At 39.3% G+C, this 17,896-nt stretch overlaps 1 protein-coding gene across 11 annotated transcripts in view; it reads right to left on the bottom strand.

The window, feature by feature from the left end:
• pleca (plectin a) overlaps window positions 1-17,896 on the bottom strand; it is a 171,911-nt gene that overhangs the window by 23,254 nt on the left and 130,761 nt on the right. For all 11 annotated transcript variants that reach the window (XM_063014810.1, XM_063014835.1, XM_063014755.1 and 8 more), the window contains 13 exons: window positions 17,618-17,733; window positions 13,359-13,465; window positions 13,084-13,203; window positions 9,779-9,874; window positions 8,537-8,664; window positions 6,485-6,578; window positions 5,207-5,361; window positions 4,753-5,089; window positions 3,444-3,521; window positions 2,504-2,665; window positions 1,251-1,355; window positions 552-647; window positions 118-243 (listed from right to left, as the gene is read on the bottom strand). In XM_063014810.1, the coding sequence (XP_062870880.1) occupies window positions 118-243; window positions 552-647; window positions 1,251-1,355; window positions 2,504-2,665; window positions 3,444-3,521; window positions 4,753-5,089; window positions 5,207-5,361; window positions 6,485-6,578; window positions 8,537-8,664; window positions 9,779-9,874; window positions 13,084-13,203; window positions 13,359-13,465; window positions 17,618-17,733 (1,720 nt within the window). The remainder of the gene's footprint in view (window positions 1-117; window positions 244-551; window positions 648-1,250; window positions 1,356-2,503; window positions 2,666-3,443; window positions 3,522-4,752; window positions 5,090-5,206; window positions 5,362-6,484; window positions 6,579-8,536; window positions 8,665-9,778; window positions 9,875-13,083; window positions 13,204-13,358; window positions 13,466-17,617; window positions 17,734-17,896) is intronic.

Raw genomic sequence — 17,896 nt, 5'->3', positions numbered from 1 at the left:
ATTAAAACAATACTGGCTAATATGAAGACAATTTATAAAAGTAAATTTACTATAATAATGAATTTAAACAATGCAAGAGCAGTAAAAATTTATGTGGTCAACATGCAAAGTACCTACCTCAGCATCCTGTACAAGGTCCTCTAGGCGTGTCACAGTGATGGAGCGGTCACACACATATTTCTTCTTCATTGTCTCCTGCATCTTCCTCATTTTCTCCTCTGCTTCTTTTACATCTGCAAAAAACTGTCAGCCAGAGAATGTTAGGAGCACAAACTTGATTTAGCTTTGCAGCTTTAAAACATTTTGTGGATTCAAAAAGCATTCAGACCAGGTTAAAAACTGAAATCCATTTTTGTTTTAGACCATTCATTTAATACTTTGAACGCCCTCAGTCAGCAATTACATACAGCTGTATATTCTTGGATATATCTCTACAAGCTTTGCACACCTAGATTTGGGCAGTTTAACTCATTTTTAACAACAGATCTTTTCAGGCTCCCTCTGAATTGCAATCATGAATGAACTCTGAAGTGATAGTGTACAACAGATACCTGGAAGTAGGCAGTGTTCTCTTTGAGGTGAGTCTCAATGCAGCAGCACAGCTGTAAGATCCAGCTCCACTGAGTCTGCAGAGCAGCTGTGAATGCCTATAGAAAATACAACAATAAGAGTTATACAGTAGTACTGATATTTTGTGTACCAAGGCTGATATAATATTTGCTTTTCTAATAAGTCATGCAATGATTTGATAGTGAGTATGATATAGGAGCAGATATTTTTAAAAAGCCCTGGATTGGTTTGTGTTGTGTTGATGGAAGTTTGTTTGACATTTTTGTTTGTTTGACATTTTAATGATTTTTTTATGTTAAATAACTCAATATTATGATTTTATCATTTGCTCAAACATAATTGTAGCACTCTAGTTTTTCATGTGAACATTTACATTGTTGGTGAACATTTACACAACAGTCACATTAGTGCGAATCATTTATTATAGTTACTGTAATGAAATTCACACAAATTGGATCAGTCTGTGATCCATTTTTCCATAGATTTTTGGTGTGGATTCGAATCCTGGCCTCAGTGGTTAATGTTTTTCAACTTCATTGATAGTTGTTATGATCATTTTGTTCTCAACAAATTACATAGTTTGTATCAGTAAACAATTTTTGTAAATTGAGATTCATTGTGTAATTTAAGTGTTTAAATATTTTGGGCAGTGTAGTTGAAGAAAAGGTGGTCTGTCCTACCTCCACAATGCTCCTGGCTGGATGGCCTTCCTTAAGCAGTTTCTCTCCAGTGGCTTGAACGGCATTCACTCTCTTTTCCCTCTGCTCTAGTTCTTTCATCAGGCCCTGTATTATAGCACTTCTTTATTAGACTCCAAATCTACTTCAACGCAATTTTTACATATAATTTCAAACCCATAAAAGTAAGGACATTTTGTGAAATGCAGTAAAAACAAAAATATGTGGTTTGTTAATTCTCTTCAACATTTATTTTACTATATAAAGTACAAGTAAATTACTTTTAATGTCTTAGGTGACCAACTTTCTATTTTGTAAGTGTAAACACATTCAAAGAAAATTGGGACAGAGGCAAAATAAAAGTGAAACTTTTAAAGGAGTATAAAAGGAGGATAAAAGGAGAATCCACCAAAGATAAGATAACACTTTATTGATCCTGAAGGAAATTGCAGATTGATCCCGAAGGAAATTGCAGAAGGCTGAGAAATTGCAATGGTTCAGTCTTTACAAACAAAGATAGGTCATGGCTCAGAACTACATGTAATAAGTTCAAAAATAAAATTCTGCAGATTGTTTTTGCAATATTGCAAATAATTTAGGTCTTTCACCATCTACCATACATAAAACTGTGAACAGATCCTGGGAATCCGGATGAATCTCAGTAAGTGCAGGGCAAGCCCGGAAATCACTGTTGAAAGTGTGTGTCCAGTGAGCCCTCATGTAGCACTGCAGAAAAAACTATCATGCTACTCTGATAAACTGTAATGTGATGGCCACATGAGCTCAGGAATACTACAGTAAAACATTATCACTTAACACAGTCCACCTCTGCATCAAAAACTGCAACCTGAAACTCTGGCCTGCCTGCAGTCCATATCTGTCTCCTATCAGAAATGTATGGCTCATGAAGAGGAGAGTCAAACAATGGTGAACATGGACTGCTGAGCAGCTGAAGTCCCGTATGGGTAAAAACCTCTGCTTGCAAAACTGCAGCAATTAGTGTTCTTAGTTTCCAAACTAGTAAAAGTGGCTCCATCCCAACTTGCAGGCATTCAAAAATTATTTATAATTACAAAATACATGTAAGTTTTTAGGGAAGTATTAAAAGTACTTGGGTTTACTTTGCACTGTTAAATAAAAGTAAAAAAATAGAAAAAAACTAATCACAGATTTTTGTTTTTACTGCACTTTACAAATGTCTCTATTTGAGTTTGTAATGGTTATCGGAGAGCACATGGCAAAGTATCATGTCATACCGAGTAGTTATCCTTCTTGGCAGTCATATTGGTGTTGCGGTCACTCCAATCATAGTTCACCTCTTCCTCCTCTTTTTCATTAAGCCACATCAGTTCTCTAGTAGCAGCTATAACAAACGCATGAAGCTGGGTCAGACTGGACAGCCGAGCCTTAGAGGAGTTCTAAACGAGAAAAACAACACAGGGAAAAAGCTTATTTTTGTTTTTGTGAAGTCCATCAAGGAAGAGTAGCTTTAATAAAATCCTCAGCCCTACATTTACAACATTAACGTTATAGTGGAAACAGCTTTGAGATTGATTTATGGAGAATATAAACAATATAGAATGATATAATGATTTTATGTCACATTTACTTATAAGTAAAATTTAAAAACATGTTCCATGCAAACTTGTATAAATTCAGGTAAACTGACACAGCAATCACTAAGATACAGAGTTTTAAGCTGACCTGAAGCTTTATTGAGAGACAAGGTTTTATATGTACAAAGACAAAGAAGTGTGAGTGAAAAATTTAGCCTAATCTAAAGGGTGTGTGTGTGTGTGTCAGATTAATCGCCCTGCATTCCATTCCAGTAAGTAGGGGTGGTTTGTTGTTGTGTCCAATATGAGCTATGTGTAATTCTCTAACTTCTTGTGTTTATAAAGCCTTTATTTTTTTACTTAATTTGTTTGATACATGTTTATTGCAAAACATGCTGCTCAAAGATTCCACTTCACTTGGTCCGGAATGTATTATAAGATTGGTGAAAGCAGCAGAATTAGTTTTTTTCTGTACCTAATTCAGCTAATTCAGTCTGCATTGATAACAAACCATTTAACACTTGAAGAAAATAAATAAGTAGATGATACAATCAGTTGCTGTGGTGGTTGCTAACTTTTTAATTCCTTAAGTGGCCCTACAAAATGAAAAGGGTGTGGGATGTTTTTTTTTTTTACCTACCAGAAGTTTTTTGTATTGTAGGTCCAACTTGGCCAGGTAATCCCTGTATGCTGCTTTACTTGCAGGGGTTAACTGATTCTAAAAAAATAACATGGAGGAAAAACGCATTTTTAATGCTACTAGTAAAACACAATTTACTGATAATTCCTTTTAAAACTATTTCTGTAGAAAGTAAAACATGATTCAGCTTTCATCTATACCCTTAATATATGTACCACTACAAAACATTAAATACCAACAATCTATTATTATTAGGGATGTAACAATACACTCTACCCACGATGCGATAGATTCACGATACTGGGTTCAAAATACGATTTTTTCCTGATTTTTTTAAACAAAATGAAATTGAAGACAAATTATGACAAAGTTTCCTTTTATTATTTCTCTTGAAAAAATAAAATCAAATACTGTATTTGTGCTTATCTTTTATTTATCTAAATAATGAATGCCCTTTTATTTCTGAGGTAGGTACAAACTATGCCAAATAATGCTTATTGTGTAAAAAAAACTGAAATGACATTTTAAAACAAATCGAACATTATATAAATAGATGAATAGTACAAATAAAGTATCCTCCCATAAATAAATTTGGCTGGAAAATCCCCTATATTTTAACTTTGTGTAGTGCCATCAACCAGGCGAGGTGAATAGCGCCAGTGCCCTCTGCTGTTTAAAGTGAATATCAATTCATCTTAAACGAATAACCGATTCAAATCATGGCACATTGTGGTGCATTGTTACATCCCGGCTTATTATTATTATTATTATTATGATCAAATAGAAAAATCTGTCTTTTGTCTTAATGGTTCTTTGTTCTATCCATTCTTCTTGTTGCTGGCTATCCTCTTCCTTTTTTACCTTCAACTTTTTCAGCCATAATTGTCTTCTTCTCATAATGTGTCCAAAATAAGAGAGCTTTAGTTTGGTAATATAGGCTTAGAGGTTAGGTTTGATTTGATAATGGATCCATTTCTTTGTCTTTTTTCCATCAAAGGTACTCATGTCATGACATTTTTCATGTCCTGCTTTTTATTGTGCAGCTTTCACACCCATAAAAAACACACATTTACAATTATGCCATTTAGCACATGTGAAGTGACTTACAGTACTGTGAAAGTATACACAGGGGCCTTGCTCAGGGGCCCAACAGCAGCAACCTGGCAGTGGTGGGGCTTGAACCAGTGACCTTCTGATTACTAGGCCAGCTCCTTAACCGCTAGACTACAAAGTCCCTACCATACTACCATACCCCACACACTACCATACTATTCATTATATTATCAACATTTACTGAAGACATATGTACCTCATCTGCCCGTGCACGGTCGATCTTAGATTTAAAGTCCTCTATAGACTGATTAAGGCCTCTGTGACTGCCCAGTTGAGATTCTACAGAGGGCAGGTCTGCTCCCCACTCTGAGTTGTCCATACGTCTTTGGTTTTCTTCTACCCAGGCCAGCAGGTCCTGAATGTAGCGGAGCGTGACTTCATCCAGCTCGGGACGCACGCGCTGAGGGGCCTGCTGCAGGATTGGAGATGCAGACACCTGCATCGCGGGTACCTGTGTCACTGGTACTCCAGACTTCAAGCGCAGATTGTACTCGCTGCGCAGGTTCACAAGACGCTCATGCAGACGGTATACTCTGAAAAAGAAACAGCAAGTAAAATATTAGTTATCTCACTATATTATTATAAATATAGTTTTCTAGCACTTTGAGAAAATAGGTTTGATATGTTTAAAGAATTTAAATTGTACTAACCTCCTGTACATCTGTTCTGCCTGTAGATGGCGGCCATCCTTAAGAAGCTGTACGTCATTGAAGAGATAGCGGATCATGTTCTCAGCCTTGTCCAGGTCAGTTTCAATCTCTGCTGCATGCTTGACTGGCTTTCCAGTTCCCAGAGAACGCACATCCTGCCATTAAAATTACTATTTACTAAAAATTACTATTAGCTTTTAAACATGACAAACTAAAATGTTATACATATTATATATAATGTTATACATTAAATATAAAATGTTAAACATCATTTTGCCTATTCTTCTTATTATTTTTTACTGACTTTCCATATGGGATTAATAACAAGATCTATCTATCTATCTATCTATCTATCTATCTATCTATCTATCTATCTATCTATCTATCTATCTATCTATCTATTCTTATTGTTATTATTATTATTCATTTCATTTTTATCAGTGGCTTTATCCTGGTCAGAGTCACACCAAGTAAACAGTGGGAAACACTGAGCACAGGGCAGGAATACTCACAACACAATACTCACATATATATATATATTAACTTGATTAAACCTTTTTGTATTAAGAGGTATGACAGTTATATCAGATACTGTGCTAAATGTCTGTCACTGGAGCATTCTGAATTGAAATTAAATGATAGTGAAAATGATGAAAGCAGCAATGTCATTTATTTTGCTACAATAGCCTTAAATCAACTTTCCACAAGCTTAAGAACCGTACACAAAAAGGTACACAAAGCTCAATGCTGCAATACTAAGAGCAAGGCAAGTATTTTAGAACAATAACAGTAATGGCAAAAATAATGCCAACTGCCTAAATGAACTGAAATCTAACTTGTAATCATAGATTTTTCTTTGTGCTCCTGTTTGTTTAAGTTAGAAGCACCAATGCTCCAAGCCAAAAAGCTTTTGGTGAATTCCTGCAGTTTCTGTACCCACAAAAAATGTACATGCAGTGGAGTAATATAGTGGCATCGGCGAGGAAGAAGTAAGCATTTAGCTCTTTCACTCATAGGGAGTAGCTCTTTATTAAGAACTGCCTTTGAATGGTATTACACAAGCAAGAGCAATGACCAGATCTGACGTAGCAGACCACTCACGCACTTTTTATCCCCCAAAAATGCCTAGGCTGTGGCCGCACAACGTCAGCCAATGACGCACGCAGGGGAACGCCCCCCCGCCATACTACAATGGCGGACCAGCCGGTCACCACAATATTCTTGAAGTAACATTCTTTTTTTTCTGTGTAAGTAAAAGTATATTTATAAGTATCTCACCGTCTGCAGCAGTGTCTCCACCTGATTCAGCTGCTCCTCACACACACTTGATTCTGTCTGCACCTTACCAACTGTCCTCTGCAGTCGCTCCAGCCTGCACACAACACACATGGTGCAATTCTTAAGAGACCAAACTATGGATATAATACAGACAAAACCTGATACTGTACTTCTATTTTATTCAATCATTTTCAAGGACTATCTTAGTTATGTCTGTCACACATTCATACCTAGGAGCAACTCAAGAAGATAATTTACTGTTACATTTGTAAGACTTGAATGGAACCTGGGTTGTCAAAACAAACCCACTAACTTTAAAATGATCATACTTTTTACATGGTAATTAAATCAGTGTTATTTTTTTCTGACTGGCTGATTGCAATCCATGACTGCATCCACTGAGTCGCTTCATATATTACTCCTAATTATGTGGCATGATACGACTAAACCACTGAATATTTTCCTCAATTTGCTGAGCATAAATGCAGCCTGGTAATTATTACAAAGCATAGCAATAAATCACATAAACACTTACATCTTTTTCTGGCAAAGCAGATATTCCAGTCCATGACTGTAGTTCACAAAAGCCATGACTAAAGCCAGCCACTATAAAGCTTTATATTTTATCCTTAGTGATGTGGAATAGTAAGATCTCTTTCTTTCTATTTCTAATGTTATAGTGGAGCTTTACTGAGGCACAGCAGACTCATGATCTTGTGACAAAGGGCCGGCTTCCAAATTATTAAAGCTTGTTTATTTCAGATTTGCCCAAAAGCACTGTAATAACATGCTCATGATATAAATAATCTCGTAATAAATAAGTCTGGTGAAAAATAGTTTATTATGAAGGCTGAAGTGGTATGCATGAACTGTATGTTTTTTTTTGCAACAATATTATTTTGGAACTATGTAACATGTTTCACTACTAAAAGATAGTGGATGCAGATAAAATAACTAGAAGAGTTCATCTTTTCTTCTCTTTCTTTTTTACTTTCCAATTTTACTTATTTTTCCCCCCAATTTTCTCCCATAATCTAGTCATATCTAATTACCCTGGTTGCGTTACGCTTCACCTCTATCGATACAACCCTTCACTGCTGACTGAGGAGCTTCCCAACTGACACATCCACTCGGACATGTGTGCAGTACCAACTGCCTCTTTTCACCTGTATGAGGCAAGTTCATATGCGGATCAGCCTTGAGCACGAAGAGACACTCTGCGCAGACACCATCAAGGCGTTGTAATTGCACCAGTTATGAGGAACCTTGGTCCGGCTATTCCAACCCTATGAATAACAGCCAATCGTTGTTCATGTGGCCGGCCAGCCCAGCGGATGGCAGAGCTGAGATTCAATAGAATGTATTCGAAATCCCAGCTCTGGTGCGCTAGTGTAATTTTACCTGAGTTCATCTTTAAGATTATACACACCTGATCTAGGTTTCAATCAGTACTTTTTGCTATAAATGTATTAGAATCCAACTAAACATTAGTAAAAAGGCATGCTGTGTGTGATTTGTTACTGACAGTTGCAGAAATTACTGCTGCAAGGTATGAACTGAATTTAATGTATTTAGTTCAGATCTTCTACAGAGAAGGCAAAATCACAGCTGGTGCAAGTAGAATGAATACTATGGAAATTATTTAGAATGTCAATGTCAGATCGTTGTTTACATAATTACATACATAACTGAAGAGTTTGGTTTCAATATCCAGAATAACAATTTGCAAAATATTTGAGCAAACCAGTAAAATGGTTTGTTAATGGGAGGAATTATACTGTTATTGTAGTTTCACATATAAAATTCAACTAGGTGCCTAAAAAGTATTAAAAGACAAGGCAATTAAGATTTGTTATTAAAACTTTATATAGCTACGAATAACACTGACATACTGAAAAAAAAAACTAAATTATGTAAATAATAATCTTTTAAATATTAAATAATTAATTAGAATCTTGTGTTTGCGTTTTTATTCTCTAATACAGTGGTAAACAATTGTCACACTCGTGACCATACTTTAAGAGGGCTTTAGGAATGAAATTGCATTCTCACCGTTCAAACTCAGTTTTGAGCAGTCGCTCTCGTTTAAGTATGGCTGCATGCAGACGACCCCACTCTTTCTCCACATCGATGGGATGGTAACCAGGAGGAACCTTAATCTGACCCTTCTGCTCTGCACCCTAAAAACAAAAGTAGTAATAAAAAATGTCAAGTAGAATTCAAGTTTTTAGAATAACCGTAAAACGACACGCTAACATACTACTAAGTGCCTTAAAGTCGATTCCGACTCCTGGTGACCATATAAAACAGGATGTTTGGTGTTTCTCCAGAACTGTCTGCTGTTTTCATCTTCATAACTCTTAATGGTTTATTAATTAGTCCTCTAATTGTATCAATCCATATTGTTGCTGGCCATACTCGTCCTCGTTTACCTTTAACTCTTCTAAGCATAATTGTCTTTTCCAGTAAATTGGTTCTTCTTATAAAGTACCGAAATAACAAAGCTTTAGTTTGTTTATATGGGCTTTAAATGAGAGGCTAGGTCTGATTTGGTTAAAGATTCACTTGTTTGTCTTTTTTTCCTATGAGGTACTCATAATTTCGCCAGCACCAATTCACCAATATTCATGCTATTTTACTGTCCAGCTTTCACATCCATAACGAACAACATCCATCCTTTCATCCATCCATCATTCTGACAGAAACCTGTTTACCTGCCCGAGGTTAAGGAATAAAGTCGAGACTGCCGTGCCAACAATGCTGCTCCTGCTGGATGTGACGGATGTAACTCTGTTATTATTTATTTATTTATTATTGCTAGTTATAACTTTTAGTTCATTTTCATTCTGTGCTTGTATGATTTGTGTAAATCTTATTTATTTAAAGTATCCTCCAGACCACCCAAGAAGGATGGGCCCTGCTGAGTGTGGTTCCTCTCAAGGTTTCTTCCTCTAAATTTAAGGGAGTTTTTCCCTGCCACAGTCGCCCTCGGCTTGCTCAACAGGGGTTTTTGTATCTGTTGGTCCTGGATTTTGTAAAGTTGCTTTGAGACAATGTCTATTGTAAAAAGCGCTATATAAATAAATTTGACTTGACTTGACAACAGAGATGACCACAGTCTGAACAATTACTATCTTTATTTGATGAGACAAATTATTACATCTAAGGATCTTTTTTATTTCCACTTAATCTTGTTCTGCTCAGTACAAGCCTCTGTCATAGTACCTGATTGATAGATCATTTGCTGTTAACATATTATAATATACACCTACCAGGGCACTGTATGTTATTTACCTCAAAAGCTTTGTAAATATGCTTGGAGCGATTTTTGTCGGCCTCCTTTGCTGGCAGCTCTGTCTCCTTGTATTTGAGGAACTGGCGCCAAAGAACCTTCAAAAAAACAAGACAGGTTTTATTAGTTATTTCTATTCTGTATTTTTGAATGATGTGTACAGTGGCTTCAATGGTAATTCACTAAATGTTTATATTAAATGAATAGAGCAATAAAATAACTAAAGTTTAAAATAAGGACCATGCTTAAAACTTTATCATATAGACAGTATACAAATCACACGTTTTCACATGATCTCTACTCCATGACTCCAACATCTGTGTCTTTTCATACAAAACCTGACTGTATAGCATTAAGCAGAGTTTATGCGTATCAGAGGATTTCCCCTTTCCAAATTAAAATCACCACATACAGTGTATCACAAAAGTGAGTACACCCCTCACATTTCTGCAGATATTTAAGTATATCTTTTCATGGGACAACACTGACAAAATGACACTTTGACACAATGAAAAGTAGTCTGTGTGCAGCTTATATAACAGTGTAAATTTATTCTTCCCTCAAAATAACTCAATATACAGCCATTAATGTCTAAACCACTGGCAACAAAAGTGAGTACACCCCTTAGTGAAAGTTCCTGAAGTGTCAATATTTTGTGTGGCCACCATTATTTCCCAGAACTGCCTTAACTCTCCTGGGCATGGAGTTTACCAGAGCTTCACAGGTTGCCACTGGAATGCTTTTCCACTCCTCCATGACGACATCACGGAGCTGGCGGATATTCGAGACTTTGCGCTCCTCCACCTTCCACTTGAGGATGCCCCAAAGATCTTCTATTGGGTTTAGGTCTGGAGACATGCTTGGCCAGTCCATCACCTTTACCCTCAGCCTCTTCAATAAAGCAGTGGTCGTCTTAGAGGTGTGTTTGGGGTCATTATCATGCTGGAACACTGCCCTGCGACCCAGTTTCAGGAGGGAGGGGATCATGCTCTGCTTCAGTATTTCACAGTACATATTGGAGTTCATGTGTCCCTCAATGAAATGTAACTCCCCAACACCTGCTGCACTCATGCAGCCCCAGACCATGGCATTCCCACCACCATGCTTGACTGTAGGCATGACACACTTATCTTTGTACTCCTCACCTGATTGCCGCCACACATGCTTGAGACCATCTGAACCAAACAAATTAATCTTGGTCTCATCAGACCATAGGACATGGTTCCAGTAATCCATGTCCTTTGTTGACATGTCTTCAGCAAACTGTTTGCGGGCTTTCTCGTGTAGAGACTTCAGAAGAGGCTTCCTTCTGGGGTGACAGCCATGCAGACCAATTTGATGTAGTGTGCGGCGTATGGTCTGAGCACTGACAGGCTGACCCCCCACCTTTTCAATCTCTGCAGCAATGCTGACAGCACTCCTGCACCTATCTTTCAAAGACAGCAGTTGGATGTGACGCTGAGCACGTGCACTCAGCTTCTTTGGACGACCAACGCGAGGTCTGTTCTGAGTGGACCCTGCTCTTTTAAAACGCTGGATGATCTTGGCCACTGTGCTGCAGCTCAGTTTCAGGGTGTTGGCAATCTTCTTGTAGCCTCGGCCATCTTCATGTAGCGCAACAATTCGTCTTTTAAGATCCTCAGAGAGTTCTTTGCCATGAGGTGCCATGTTGGAACTTTCAGTGACCAGTATGAGAGAGTGTGAGAGCTGTACTACTAAATTGAACACAACTGCTCCCTATGCACACCTGAGACCTAGTAACACTAACAAATCACATGACATTTTGGAGGGAAAATGACAAGCAGTGCTCAATTTGGACATTTAGGGGTGTAGTCTCTTAGGGGTGTACTCACTTTTGTTGCCGGTGGTTTAGACATTAATGGCTGTATATTGAGTTATTTTGAGGGAAGAATAAATTTACACTGTTATATAAGCTGCACACAGACTACTTTTCATTGTGTCAAAGTGTCATTTTGTCAGTGTTGTCCCATGAAAAGATATACTTAAATATCTGCAGAAATGTGAGGGGTGTACTCACTTTTGTGATACACTGTATATCAGCAGTGTATATGTTTTTAATAACACAACACTATAACACAACTCTGCAAGGTATTTAGAACTGAGTTACATGCACACATTAAGAAGGTAATGCCAGGATTGTGCATTGATTACACCAAATATGAAATATTGCAGACAATGCGTGGTAACCATATATTTTTTATACCATTAAAGTCATGTTTAGGGCAATAAACAGTGCACAAAACTATAGAATGACATTTTAGGGTAGCATTATTTTGTATCATTATTTTATTAAGACAATTCCAATTCCAAACAATAGCATTTCCTTTCAATTTAGCATATGTTTTAGTTATACCCACACTTGAAAGATAATTAATAAATATTAAGTACAACAGAATTACTGTAGCTACAAATTCTTCAAATGGCTTTAAATCTGTAAAGTGTATGCTACATACATGTGTAGTTACCCATAAACATTTAATCCAGCTACTCTGTATATTGCATGGTAAACACTGTAAATAAATAATCATATAAAACATTTATGTAAAGTGAACACCTTGGCCCTGAAAGTACCAAGCATGTAACAGCCCCATCTGCTGGCACTGTTAGAGAATCATGTCTCTTGCCTTGCCATTTATGGCCACAAGAGGGGGCATGGAGGCTAAGATAAACGACATGTGAATTCCTCTTTACTGATAGTCATCTGCGCTTTGTTGAATGTGTTTTTCTTTATCACGGTCTCTTCCTCACAAATTTACCAGCTCCTCTTTGAGCAACCTGCTTTCTCTGGAAACCGTAACGCTGGGATCCATCTGGTTCGGTTTTCCTTCAGCTCAGAGGCTGGTACTCTTTATCTTTTCCTGGGAATCTGACCTAGCCAACATTGCAGCACTTTTCAACAGAATTCTCTTAACTGAAACAGGCTCTACATCTGGACCCACGCTGGCTGCGGGCTGTGCCAGTTAGTGGGGTGGAGTGCTACATGTGCTTTGTTCTAGGATTTCTTTCTCTTTCTTTTCCACTTTTACTGAAAACTTGGTTGTTGTTGGCACTCTAAGCAGCTTGCCATATCGTGACAACTAGCTTTTGTTTCTGAGCTATCACTTTTCTTTTCACCTTCTCTGACCCGGGCTGCAGATGTATGTGTTTGTTTGTTGGGTCAAAAAGAAAACCTAAGGAGTAACTGTCCCCACATCTATATTAAGAAATCTCTGAAATTCTTAGGTAACCTAATCTGGAGTCAAAGTGTGTGTCCTTTCTGAACATGCACATCTTAGGTGACAGTTACCTCAATTTCCTCATAACTGGCGGGGAATTTGCTCTCCTCAAACACAACAATATGGTGTCTTATCCACTGCAGCAGCATGGTGACCAGCTCATAGTACTCCTGCCAGCGCAGCTCCAGCTCCTGTGGGACAACAGCCATTTAGCCACTCAATTTATTATATTACACTTTACAATAGTAATATTTAAAATGCATGATGTGAAAGTGCTTATTTGCCTGTAAGTAAATTACACTTGACTTTTATTTCTTTGTTCTTTCTATATTGAGAAAAGACTCACATTGGCCTGGACTCCATCCTGGACGTTTGGAACCCTTGGCATGACGTCATACAGAGAAGAGACGTAGGTAATGATAGACTTCTCATCAGGGTGTGGCACATCCACATCTAGTCAGAAGTAGGAAATCAGACATAGTTGATTTATGAAATAAAATAAAATTGACAGTTTGACTGTGGGCTGGAACTGCTATTGTGTGTCTGGAATTAATGGAACAAGGCTAGCCCAGACCAGTTCCATCTTGCTGTTTTCTCCTTTGTTTAGTTCTTAAATATGCATTCACTTTATAAAGTCGTTTGTATCTTCTATGCTTGTACATTTAATGATCACAGTGTCATTATCTCTATAGATAAGCAAAAGTTTCAAATAGTTTGATTATGAACTTATTTCCTTTCACAAACTGCTTGATTCTGGTCAGAGTTTAGGCGCCATCTGAAAACACGTTTATGAAATGATTTCCCCCCAAATAATGTAGTCACCATTACTGCAGGGTGCTCACTTGACGTAGTGGACTATTATGCTAGCCCACTACCTTTGACTGAATAGAAATTCCAACAGACATAAATTCCAACAGACATGGTTTTAAAATGGGATGTCAGACAGGCTGATAGTGTATTTCTCCCATGTATATTTGCTATTACTTGCTGTCGCTTTCCTCTATCACACAAACAGCAACCAGTTACAGTAAATTATAGGTGAGGGCTAACACATGCTCTTTCCAAGACACATAAAGCAAGACCCCTTATCTTTTCCAGTTGCTGCTCATGCAACATCATAGTGTAGCTAAATGCACCTGGAGGTGGGCACTAATAAACCCCACAAATAATAAATAATAACCCCACAAATAAAGGATCATCATCTTATGTGTAACACTAAAGCCTTTGTGTGCTCTGGTGCTCCTGATGTGCCACGCCCCCCTCTCCATGAGCACACTTTGTCTCCTGCCACACCCAGCGCCTGATTGGTTCATTTAGACTGATTAGCTCCAGCTGCCCTCAATAAAAGAGGAAGGCTGGAAGACTGACGCTGGGATCTATTTTGGCTTTTCTCTGGTTGTTGCTCCATGTTCCTTGCTCCATGTTCCTTGCTAGCTTAGTTAGCCTAGTTTATGTTTGCTTAGTTCACCAAGTTTGCCATGTTTGCCTAGTTTTGTGTTTTACCTTGTTTGCTATGTTAGCCTAGTTTACCTTGTTAGCCATGTTTGCCTTAGTTAGCCTTGTTAGCCAGTTTGTCATTGTTTAGCTGTGTTTAGATTAGTTTGTTTTGCTGTGTCTTGTCTTTGTTTTATAATACATATCTAGTTTTGGTTACATCTCTGCGTGTGTGACCTAATAGATCCCCTACAAGGACACAGCGAGATGTTTCTGGTTTATACGTTCCCTGAATTTAACTCCATGAGGTTTCCTCAGACTTTACCGCTTAGTAGGCCAGCTCCATATGATGGAAGTGACTCATTTGTCGACGGCTTCCTTCTGCAGAGCCAGCTCTACCTGCAGCACCTTCTGGACCCCCAGCCAGCTGAAACCGACAAGGTGCGGTTTATGATGTCTAGACTGAGGGGTGCCGCTCGTGAGTAGACCAGGCAGCTGTGGTCTGACAGGGGAGCTGTGCTGAACTCAGTTAAGGTGTTTGAGGGCCTCATGAGAGCCAAATTTTCACGCAGCAAAGCGCCCACTGCAGCTTATACCCGGCATCCAGTGCCCACTGGGGAGGATAAATTTTCCCCAGTGCCCACTGCTGATGCTCGTGACCGTCCCACGTCCATGTTAGGAGCCAGTCAGGATCGTTTGTTTAATAATGCTTCTTGTAATGACCCCAAGGGCTCCAGGGGTCCTCTTGTTTGTTCGTCGGCTCCAGTTCCAGGTACTCAGTTTCGTGTCAGTCCTCTACCAGTTCGGTTAGGTTCATGTTCGCCAGTGTCAAGCTCGGTCCAGTCCATGTCATGTTCGCTAGTTCAAACTTGTCCATGTTCATCTGTCTCTGTCAGTCATAAGTGTAAGTCAGCAGGTCAGGGTTTCCAAAACGGTCTGTTTGTACGTTCGGGCCCTCCTGCCACCCAGACAGAGTTGAACAGTTCCAAGTCCTCTCCAGTTCTGTTTCCTGTCAAAGTACCAAGCTTTACGTTCCAGCCTGCAAAGTTCAAGCCACAATCTACTACAGACAATTCTCCTTCAACTCTGCTGCTGCCGCCACCAGGCTTCAAGCAGCTGATTCAAGAAACCTCTTCAGGTTCCAAGCAGCTGATTCAAGAAACCTCACCAGGTTCCAAGCAGCTGATTCAAGAAACCTCTTCAGGTTCCAAGCAGCTGATTCAAGAAACCTCACCAGGTTCCAAGCAGCTGATTCAAGAAGCCTCTTCAGGTTCCAAGCAGCTGATTCAAGAAGCCTCTTCAGGTTCCAAGCAGCTGATTCAAGAAGCCTCTTCAGGTTCCAAGCAGCTGATTCAAAAAGCCCCTCAGGTTCCAAGCAGTTGATTCAAGAAGCCTCTTCAGGTTCCAAGCAGCTGATTCAAGAAACCTCACCATGTTCCAAGCAGCTGATTCCAGACACCTCTCCAGGTTCCAAGCAGCTGATTCAAGAAGCTTCTCAAGGGTTCTTACAGCTTATTCAAGAAGTCCCTCCAGGGTTCAAGCAGCTGATTCTGAACGCTTCTCCAGGGTCCAAGCAGCTGATTCAAGACACCTGTTCTCAAGGGTCCATGCAGCTGACTCCCAAAGCCTCTTCGCCAGGCTCCACGCAGCTGACTCCCGAAGCCTCTTCGCCAGGCTCCACGCAGCTGGTTTTTGTTCCCAAGTCGGCGCCCCCCGATGGCGCTTCAGGTCTCAAGTCGGCACTCCCAGAGGGCGCTTCAGATCTCAAGTCGGTGGCCCCCGATGGCGCTTCAGGTCTCATGTCGGCGCCCCCCGATGGCGCTTCAGGTCTCAAGTCGGCGCTCCCAGAAGGCGCTTTAGGTCTCAAGTCGGCGCTCCCAGAAGGCGCTTCAGGTCTCAAGTCGGCGCACCCAGAGGGTGCTCCTGAACTCTCGTTGGTTGGTTTTCCGTCAGCAGCCTGTGTTCTGACGCTTTTGTCATGCCTGCCTCAAGATATACTTAAAGACTTCAAATTTGCCCCACAGGGTCCAGGACCTCCTTGTATTTTTTGTTTTCTAGGCACTGCCTTTAGGGGGGGTTATGTAACACTAAAGCCTCTGTGTGCTCTGGTGCTCCTGATGTGCCACGCCCCCCTCTCCATGAGCACACTCTGTCTCCTGCCACACCCAGCGCCTGATTGGTTCATTTAGACTGATGATTAGCTCCAGCTGCCCTCAATTAAAGAGGAAGGCTGGAAGACTGACGCTGGGATCTATTTTGGCTTTTCTCTGGTTGTTGCTCCTTGTGTCCATGTTCCTTGCTCCATGTTTCTTGGTATGTTGTGTTTCTGTTCATGTTTAGTATGTATTGTTAGCTTAGTTAGCCTCATTTATGTTTGCTTAGTTCACCAAGTTTGCCATGTTTGCCTAGTTGTGTGTTTTACCTTGTTTGCTATGTTAGCCTAGTTTACCTTGTTAGCCATGTTTGTCATTGTTTAGCTGTGTTTAGATTAGTTTGTTTTCCTGTGTCTTGTCTTTGGTTTATAATAAATATCTAGTTTTGGTTACATCTCTGCGTGTGTGTCCGCCCCTTTGTCTTGCCTTAGCCCCCTATTTGTGACATAATGCTTCAGGTCACACATGGGAATTTAATAAGGTGCTATTTTATAACATCACATAATAGAACATGATTAATTTTTAATTCAGCAATAAATAGATACATTTCTTTAAGATAGTATTTGTCATTAAACCAGCCAAATTTTTTTCTGTTAAGTGTTAGAAGAATCCTGCCAGCAGAATGTATATATGGCTAATTTCCCAGTACAAACTTCATCCATGATTTAAAATATTAATGCAGCCTATATAAACAATAATTTATCATAAGGACAGCTCCTAGGTCTGCATTAATGACACAACTTAGCTGTCATGCCACGTCAACCGCTTTCTTAACTTATTAACTACCTAAACAGAAATATTACCTATGATATTATTAGAGACTCCAAGTGTCAACACTCAACAGTAAGACATCTATTTTTGGCAAACTCTTTGTGATTATTTGTCAAAGACAATTAATTGGTTACAAATGTGTAATTGACTTTTAACAATCTGACTTATTTAAACCTACAGGCAACGTAAATGTGTGCCAATAACAACAAAGCTAAATTGCTCAGCCTCAGGGAGCGTTCCGATTTACCTTCTGGATCGAGCAGGCGGGTGACGCCCAACTCTTTTTCTGCTGCGCTGAATCCCTGCTCCAAATTCTCCAAATTCGTCTGTCTGTACACCTTATTCATGTCAATCAGACTTGGCCTAAGGTAAGAATACACAGGAGACGAACCAAGTCAGAACAGGTTTACAAAATGACAGGAATTCTGCTGCCAAGGAATGAAATTCCTGCTGTTTTTCCATAGAAAGTTCACCCCTTGGCTTTGCTTAAAGCATCTGCTAAGCCTGGGCTGAGATTACACCCTTG

The sequence above is a fragment of the Trichomycterus rosablanca genome, chromosome 2, assembly GCF_030014385.1.
Source record: "Trichomycterus rosablanca isolate fTriRos1 chromosome 2, fTriRos1.hap1, whole genome shotgun sequence".
Taxonomy (NCBI): domain Eukaryota; kingdom Metazoa; phylum Chordata; class Actinopteri; order Siluriformes; family Trichomycteridae; genus Trichomycterus; species Trichomycterus rosablanca.
The sequence above is the reverse complement of the archived record's forward strand: the minus strand, read 5'-3'. Positions and strand labels throughout refer to the sequence as shown.